Genomic DNA, 9800 nt, shown 5'->3' with positions numbered 1-9800 from the left:
GGGAAATTACATGCTACATGTAGATAATTGAGGACTTCATTAAAACTACCATCTTGCAGCTTTGTCAAATCCTCCCACAAGGCATATCATTGCAATCTAAGTTTGAACAAATCCCCCTGTCCCATGATATGATTTGTGATCAATTTCCCCATTGTCCCTCTCTCTCCCTCTTCCCACACCCCTCTTCCAGTGGAAATTGTCCCGCTCTCTCCCTCCTCCCACACCCCTCTTCCAGTGGAAATTGTCCCGCTCTCTCCCTCCTCCCACACCCCTCTTCCAGTGGAAATTGTCCCACTCTCTCCCTTCTCCCACACCCCTCTTCCAGTGGAAATTGTCCCTCTCTCTCCCTCTTCCCACACCCCTCTTCCAGTGGAAATCGTTGATTGGTACTTCTGGCACTTCTGGCATTGCTATCTTGAAATCTTTCATGTTGACACCATTTTTATTTAATGACTGTAATATTTACATAATTGTAAACAAGACAGTTGACTTTATTGAATTATTAAACTCTGAAATATTTTGATTATGAATGCTGAAATCAGTTTATCCTCTACACACATTTGATCATGGGATAAGTTGCTTAAGATAGACTATGTGCGTCAGAAACAGGTATTCAGATTCACAAACTTTCACAATTTTTTTCTGATCTACCACTTTAAGGGGCTCAGTTTAAAGCTCTTGGTGTAAGGAAATGTTCACATCCTCATTTTTTTCTCTGCTTTGTTTTAATGTCAACTACGGTTTCTTGTTCAACTTCCAAAGTACGTTGATATATTCAGTATTCAGTTTGTCAACTCAGCCTTTACATGTGTAGACTGCATTGTTATTGCTGACAAGTGAAATCTGGTAAGAATTCAAATATGAACAATATCATTGCGTTTAGTTAGCGTAATAATAGGCTTTTTAACATGCTGTGGGGAGAAGAATGAAATTTGCAGTTGACATACAATATAAAAATAGTGAAAAAGTCATCAAAAGTTAAAACTGCTGGCCCCATAATTGATTTTCTGTTAGTAAAGGTTACATTACTGGGGCAAAGTGTTACGAATAATATCTTTACATCAAACAAAAAACCTTAATGTTAAGTAGAGCCCTTTATACCTCAATATTTCAATCACACAATTATTTGATGTCAAATATCCTTCAACATTCAACCTTTTATTACTGTTTATTGCTTATTATTATGATGGAAGATTTTGAGTAGAATAGGACAAAATGCATTCTTTCAAAAGGATGTAATATATGCTACTCAAACTGTCATTAGGATCAAATAGTACAATCAAAACTAAATAGAAGCTATTGTTTCTGTTTTTGTAATTGTTTCACATCAAATTCTCTGTTGTCATATTTTTTTTTGTTTTAAAGAAACTTTTAATAATATGAAGAAAGTCATTCTGATTTGAAATTTAAAAAGCGTGATAGATTGACTGTATTTCCAAGTAGAATTCAAAAATGTAAATCTGTCACATTATCCTTTCCAGGACATGATAGGTCCAATTACCATTGCTGAAGTTATGTAATCGCTGTCATTTATCAGAAATCAAATCAACTAGCCAAAATAATATGGTTTCTTCAGCAAATATCTAACTATGCACATCTTTCTTGATAGAACCCTTCACTATTACGATCCTGCTAAATATTGATATGATCAGTGAAAACTTTCACCTGATTTTTACTTTAATTTCCAAAATCTCTGAAAACATTTCAGAAAAATATTTTCCCTGTAAAAAGAATAATTTAGAGCAAGAGGTAAACATTGATATGCCTCACCAAAGCGTCAGCTTTATAATATGATTTTGCTATAAACAATTTTCAGGTCGATCGTCGAAAATGTCTTTCATGTAATATTCAATTATCGACAGCAGAGTTGTTACCATTAATACACCTTCGTAAAGGCAGTTGTGACGTGTTCGTGTTGAATTATCCAGAAGTTTCGTGAGCATGCGCAGTATCATTGTCGTGGCGGCAGCTGATTGGTTATCATTTTCATCATGGCTGCCCCCAGTAAGCCGGTGTTCGTGAAAGAAACCCTACGAAACTTCTGTGTCCAGTGGTTCCACGCCGTGTAATTAGATCTTTCTGAATTCCATTGCCGTAAAATATCCGGGTTAACTTAACAGTGAGTTTAAAGACAGCTTTCAGGGTAGTTTTCCGTAAAGATTGCCATCGTTACATCTGTGATTGACACGTGTGTTTTGTTATCCAGCAGACTGAGGGGGTAGCCTCTACTAGTACTAGGGTACCGCACCGGTATATGGTACGAGGTTATCCGTTACTGCTGCTATTGCTAGATATACGGAATCGACAGACACGACTCACTGTTCCGTTCGTATAAATGTATAATCAGTGAGACCGGGACGGTAGCAATAGCTGTCAGGAGCCTGGAAGATATTTACTTACTCGCGTTGAATGACCGAATCGGTGGCTTTATTGTTGTGAGAGTGATCGACAACTGACCAGTACAGGACAGAGATGCGGTTATCCAGAACTTTGCTGATATGCATTGCTTTGCTGACGTTGATGTCACAGTCTATTAGCAGTGCTAAGAAGAAAAAAACGAGTAAAAAGAAGGATACCCAGAAAGAATGCGAGACTTGCAGTGGTATAGCAAGTGCATTCCATGAGGTAAGTGTAATGACAACATGGAGGTAGCTCTCTACCTTCATGGTGACAACACCACTCATCATAAAAATTTCGGAGCAACGTTTTATCATCGACGTACCACAATAGTACATCAATAGTTTAATCCACAATATTTATTGTTTTTTAATTGATTTATTTTATCAAGCTCCTTCCACCTTTCTCTCTTTTTTTTTTTTTTGGTAGAATTTTAATGTTTTTTTTTTAAATATTAAGCCAATCCTAAAGCATTTGATTATTTCAAGGTCGGATTTATGTTGTTAAAACTTATTGTAATGCTCGGAAATAGGAATGAAAATTAGGGTGACGGACTCGCTATCAGAGGATGGTGGGTTCGAGACCCGGTTCAAGACCCGTAGGTCCAGAGTAATGGACTCACTGTCGGAGGGCAGTGAGTTCAAGACTCTAGCACGGTGTTGTGCCCCTGAGCAAGGCACTTTACTCCTCAGTGCTCCATTGGGGGATAGTGGATTATGCGTACCTCATCCTGTAATTGGGCTAACGCCCGTTGGATGATGGACTGATTAAAAAAAAAAAAAAAAATGACAGAATTACTCTAATGAAGTTTCTGTGATAAGCTACAGAGACAGAATGCTACCGTTGTGACGAAACGTCATTTGTTTGATGCATGAGATACATAATTATAAAATCTATCAAGACTTCTTTCATATTAATGGCAAAAAATGAGTAAATTGAGAATATTAATTGAGTGTTTGTCACGGCTTAAGAAAGTATCATACCCACCAAACATGAGATATCAGGTATTTACATTAATTTGATATTCAATTGTCAACAGGGAATAAAACGAACAACTAAAAGTAATTTTGGAGGTGGCAATACTGCATGGGAAGAGAGAGCCCTTGGAAGCTATGCAAACAGGTAAAATATTTCTACAATTCTGTCTGCATTATGTTCAAGGATAAAATGGTGTCAGAAGTTGAAGTAACTTGACTGAAAGTTTGTGTACTGATACTGAACTCATGTACTGAAAGTGAAGTTCTTCACTGCATCACTGTGAATCATACCAGCAGAACAAATGATCTACACTACCCTCACATGGTCAGGAAGGCAGACTCTTTGCCCTCCCCTTTTGCAAGTCAACCAAGGAAAGAAATAATGTTGAAGAAGTCTTTGATATTCTGTCACATATTTGTAATCCTTCTTTCCAAATTGCATCCTAACAGAGATTATGACATGAAGTTGAGTTCATAGGAGACTGAGTTGCCAGTAATAACCATATATGCTGTAAATGAGTGTATGTAAATGACATGGAACATACAAATATGTAAATTCCTTTCTTGTGCCAATGTGTAATCCACATATAGAACAATGAAAGGGTTTTCAAAATGAACAGCTGCTTTGCTATATTTGTGAACCTAAGGTAACCTATTGCCAGCATATTCTGAAAAGCATATAACCTGTTTTAAAATGCACAATTAAAATGTCAATGCTGGTACATAGACATTAGAAACCTTTGTCAATTTTTGCACCCCGCTAAGCCTAACATTTACAAAAATACAATGTGCAATACAACAATCATCTGTAGTATTACTGAGACTATCACTGCAATTGGGATTTAAATTTAAGATTTTACTTTTTACTGTGGAGATTTGAAATCTATTTGCTTGACTACTATTACTGGCTAAAAAGTATTCAATGTTTCTGAAATCAAATTGTGAAAAATGTTAGTGTCAATGCCAAAATGTTCCTCGCTATTTTTGTATGTTGTTATATCTACCAATTCATAAAGCGTGATTTTTTTTTAATATTGAATATTATGCAATACTGATGTAAAACATTATCCATATTGATTCTCTGAATTTGCAGCTACTTACTGTCATGCAGCCGGCGTGGTTCTCTCAGAATTAGTGTAATTTCATAGCCAAATGCTCATTCCACAACCCTCTTTTAAACTTAACAGGTGTTTACTGTGATCTATCATATTGAATACTATGGAATCATATTCAAATTAATACCCACCTTTAGGGGCGACGTCAAAAGTTCAATGTAGGATAAAAAACTTAATTCCCTTAGTTTCCCCCCAAACCCCCCCACCCCCCCTAGAAACTTAATTGACTTATATTGAAACTATTGCAGGCTCTTTCTATGTAAAGCGAAGCAAAGGACCAGTCAATTATGGGGTGAAATAAAAAACAACTAAAACAATACTTCATTAACACTGAGAACACATTTTAATTTTGTGTTTTATCCAATGAAAATACAAAAACTTGAAGTTTATTTATGAGTGAACAAGAACAATACAAATAAAGTCCAGGTTTCTCCTTTCAGAGGTAAGACAAGAACCATCTCATTTATGGTTGTAACAGCTGCACACTGCGCATCCAGGAGGACTACCATCCAGAAAGACGACCACTTCTTTGTTTGCTCAGTCAGAGTAGAAGTACTTCATTTTCAGGAAATTCTAACTCTCTTCTTCCTGACGAAGTGTTGGGATTAATGTTTGTGTTTTCTCAACTGATAATAGCTTTCACCCCTGTGTAGAAAAATTTTATATATTTTTAGAAAATTCGGAAAATAAATATTTTATAATCCAATATGTCCAATGGAATTTGGTGAAAATTAGTGTGAACTGTAGCTTACATGAATCTACATTCTGTGCTATCAGGCAACTTGTACGTGCAAAGCCAAGACTGAGGTTCAGCTGCTGTGGTACAGCTATCTCCTTCAGTCAAATCCACAGTAGTAGGGGAATTCGCTGCCCTCTTCTGAGCTCGCCTCTTCTTCTGCATATCAGACTGCCTTTCAGTGTAATGTACCAGGAAGTCATGTTTCTCGCCATCACTAACAGAAGAGATAACATACTGGCAGCCTCGTGGACACACCTTGACATCAGCTATAGATGGGCACCCTTTGTCGATACCTGACAAGATTAAATGTGCGAAAACATCTGGTATTTCATCAAATTAAGGCAATATTTGTTGGAGTTACCCTTCACGCAAAATATGTGCCAATGCTCTCGGTGAAGATTTATGAAAATGCTTCAATTTTCAGAGAAAGGACGCTATATATAATATTGATGGCATTGTGTCATTGTTTGTGAATGCAATCTTAAAATACTATATTACTTTTTCAGTATGGTTAACAATAATACAAATAAATACTCACCAACTACTGGCTGCTGCAAATGTTGTATGTAATTGTTCATTTCTAACCATGTCATATAGTGTCCTGCATGGATATGACTAAAACCTGGAGTTGGCAGTTTACCACCCATCTGCTTGAGCTATGTGAGAGGTCTGAAATCGGCAGTCTGCGCCCCCAAACTGCGCAAGCGCATTTCAATTTGCGCTATCATCTGCGCTCCCATTCTGCGCTATTGATCTGCGCCCCTGTTTTGCGCTCTTTATTTCTCCAAACCACATGTGCTGTGAAAACGACCCAACTAGCACAAGAACGTACTACAACGATTATGATTTTACTATTTCCATCATTCGATTTTTTGATATGACATCGGATCGAGACATGGTGCTACAGGCACATTTATAGGGACTGTAGGGAGCTGCATTTAGGACCCTGGTAGCGAGTCCTGTATCATCGATGGCTGCCAGACCTACGTTGAGATAGAGTTGACCTTTCAAAATTCTGCCTTGTCGACATATACACCTACGTACTTTTTTGACTTTCCAAACATGTAAACTACATGTATGAGTGTGATAGAAATGACACAACCACTTAACTTAACCACGTATCCGCGGTTTGAAACAGTCCCGACAATTACCCCTCGGACTGGCACTGTCGCTCTACAAACCCTCGACCCGTCCGGCTCATTCATTGACTCGGATGTGATACATTGTGAATGAAAATTCAATTTTATGAAATATAAATATTGTAGAATCAGTAGACAGTCCCCTGTAATCAAATAGGTGTGTACATACAGGTTCAGTAAGGTTGTACTTTCACTCGGCCGCTAGTTGACAGGTTCACAATCGATGTGATTGTGAGTACACTGAACAGCTAGGACGTACGTGTTGTCATGCTGAACTGTGGCCCACAGTTAGTGGTTTTCATTGAAGTGCAAATATGTGCATAAAACTAGCCGTTAAAGGATGATCGGTCGATGAAAATACGAAAACTTTCCATGCAATATGCATTATTCACACCGACACGGCTTCATCAACTGTCCCCGTACTCAGGGAAGATGACACGCGTATTTTATTCAACATATTCGGTCATCTATTCAGTAATGAAGTAGCGCACGATCTCGTTCAAATGTTATTCTAGCCAAGCCTTTTTGAATGAGCTTACTGTTCTGACTGAGAATTTAAAATAAGTTCGAACTAAATTTAACTATATTCCAACTTAAAATCGACCGTACATCGGTAGATCCTGTACGTACGCTTGGCTGACGGATATAGATCTGAGCGCGGAGGGGGGGGGGGGTGGCCCTATATACCGGAAGGAAGGAAGTAAACCAGTTCAAGTGACCTGAAAATGTACTTTCAGACGCTTACAAGACGCTTGCGACGCTTGATCTCGACCAACATGCCACGATTTTCGTTGCTCGATAATCCGGTCCTACTATACATTCTCTCCAAAACAAAACGAAAACTGCAGGACTTTCTTTTGGGGAAAAGTGTTGGGTCACATCGTACCGGGAAATTCCTGAAATATTACTACATGTAAAATGGCAAACTATCAGCTAAAATCGGTACAAGAACACATATAAATAAAGTTTGAAAAAATAACACGAGTCAATCTCTCCCGTCGTAACAAAGGGCGACAGGTTTGCAGCGCGGTGCAAAAGCTATTAATTAAAAGAAAATACAACAAACATTTTATGTTGTCAAGAGTTAGATGTGTTCATCTTGAGGTAGGAAAACTACAACCGACGTCCCGTTTGCACAGATCACGGTCCCTCCACAAATTTGTTGAGGGACCGTGCACAGATGTTGGCGCTGACATGAACTTGACAATCATTTTTCACAAAGAACATGCATAAATTGCCGCGCGAGACGTAAGTCAAGAACAAGTGAATGTCCAACGCGATCGCGCAACGACAGCGCTCAGGTCTCGATCGGATAGACTTTTTTACACAAGGTTCGACATTTTCATCTTGACTATGAACTCTGGTAACCAAATTGTAACTGTTGAGACAACAGTATACAGTTAATCTACTAGTTAAACGTTCGAAAATTGGATTTAAACCAGGTTTAGCAAAGATGTGGTTGCGGTTTTAAATATTGCCGTCTCCGGTATAGAAATAAATACATGCATGCACCACGGTGTTTGGCCAAGTAGTGGTAACTTTATTACTACTAGTCAAAAGTCTATATTCCACAGAGTGCCGTGACCACCCCCAAAATGCTAGCAAGAGGCGAGATTACAGAGTTGTGGCTGCCGGGGGTGGCCACTGGCTCTACCACTATGTTTCTAATGTTTCTAATAACTATATTGCTGAAAACGTCACGGTGATCACAGTCCCTCGTGGGCTATTCAGCTCTGGGACTATTCGCCCCATGTCGAAAATTGCATATGTAACCTCTCCTAAAGCCTTGTGAACTGCGATTTGTTTGCAGTTTTTTCACGATTTTACTTTCTAACAAAAATAAGTTCATGTAAAATGTACTGATAGATGCGTAGGGAAGTTTTATTACTCACAAAATTTGAACTGTATGTCCTTGGAGATTTAGTTTGAACAATGAAATAATGAACGGTTGCTGCTCTCATAAAATTGCCGCTGCATGGACGTGCATCTATGTGTCATAACCTTCCAAGAAACAAACATGATGTAATTTACTGATATGAGTAACACTGGATTCCCTTGTAGTTGATTTCCTTGATGTTCTGGTTGTAAGCTTTATTCTCTCCCTTACATGGCTAGTTTTTGAAAATGTCGGAAAATCAAAGACGATGTAAAAACTGCTCAATTCACTTGCTCATTCCGACACAAACAACAGTGTACTAGTTTATCAACATATCATGTAGTGAGTAGAATTCAAAGAATATCCAAATGTCGAAACATTAAAATGAACACAATATGAGAAGATTCCTTTCACAAAAAGATCAACTTCAAGTGATACTTTTGAAGATTTGAAACCGAGTACGTACACCCTACTTCACACCTCGTCAGTCTTACGTCATCGACAAGTCACCCACGGCGTCGGCACTGGCTTGACGTCATGGACGTAGACTTGTCAATCATCACGGAAGTCGCGAACATGTATGATCTGTCGGGTTCAAACGTTTCTGAGAACATGAACAGAAATTCTCAGTATCGACAAAGAAATCGTCAGAAAAGAAGTAAAAAATTGTGATGCTAACGTAAACATAATTTTGTATCCACTTGTGCCATTCCATGTTGCAGGGTTGCGTCGCCAGCCCTGCCACTCACTCTGCTGTGCATTGTTGGACTCGGGGAAATAGTCGCCGTCGACTAGCAGCAACGTCTAACCATGGGGATACTAACATAATTTTAGTCAGAACTTGACTTTGAGCTTTCAACTACTTGATCACTTCCCGACGTCCTTATACGAGAAAGAAAATCATTTAATTTTTACTACTTCACATATCTTTTTGTGTCGGATCCACTGTCCACAGAATGTATGTATGTCGTGATTGTACCGGAAATAAATTCGATCTTACGTTACTCATAACCAGTCGTCCTGACAATCCTGACATACGTCGAAGTTTTTAAAAATACATTACGAAAATACTGAAAACTTTCCTAATATTATGAAAAATAGTGTTGCAAAGTGTTGGCAATGGCATGATGGTGGGAGGCAACCGACAGCTATAAAGTTACAAGTAAATACAAATATATTTCGACACTGATATGTCCTACGATCTGGCTGGCAGCTTTATCAATCTGTGGCAAAGTGCCACGGATTTATATCGCGTTAGTTTCGTAAATGTCGCAGCTACAAAACTAAACTTACAACATTCCATAGATAGCGCAGAATGGGGGCGCAGATCGATAGCGCAGAATGGGAGCGCAGTTTGATAGCGCAGAATAGGAGCGCAGATTGATAGCGCAAATTGAATGCGCTAGACGCAGTTTAGGGGCGCAGACTGCCGATTTCAGACCTCTCACATACCTGTCTGCTTTATGTAGCTTATGAGATTTTTAGCACGGATTGGTTTACAAGAACAGTGAGAGCAAGATGGGTCATTGCACTTGACAAATTCCAGCATATAAGTTC

The 9800-nt window shown here is 38.6% G+C and overlaps 1 protein-coding gene across 2 annotated transcripts in view; it reads left to right on the top strand.

The window, feature by feature from the left end:
• Positions 1 to 1975: 1975 nt before the first annotated feature.
• LOC139135892 (cysteine-rich with EGF-like domain protein 2) overlaps positions 1976 to 9800 on the top strand; it is a 30630-nt gene continuing 22805 nt past the window's right edge. Inside the window, exons 1-2 of one of the 2 annotated variants that reach the window (XM_070703666.1) lie at positions 1976 to 2625; positions 3437 to 3519. In XM_070703666.1, coding sequence (XP_070559767.1) covers positions 2473 to 2625; positions 3437 to 3519 — 236 coding nt within the window. In that variant the 5' untranslated portion in view covers positions 1976 to 2472. The remainder of the gene's footprint in view (positions 2626 to 3436; positions 3520 to 9800) is intronic. The other variant, XM_070703665.1, reaches the window with a different exon arrangement.

Source organism: Ptychodera flava, chromosome 6 (assembly GCF_041260155.1).
Source record: "Ptychodera flava strain L36383 chromosome 6, AS_Pfla_20210202, whole genome shotgun sequence".
In the NCBI taxonomy this organism is placed as follows: Eukaryota; Metazoa; Hemichordata; class Enteropneusta; family Ptychoderidae; genus Ptychodera; species Ptychodera flava.
The sequence above is the reverse complement of the archived record's forward strand: the minus strand, read 5'-3'. Positions and strand labels throughout refer to the sequence as shown.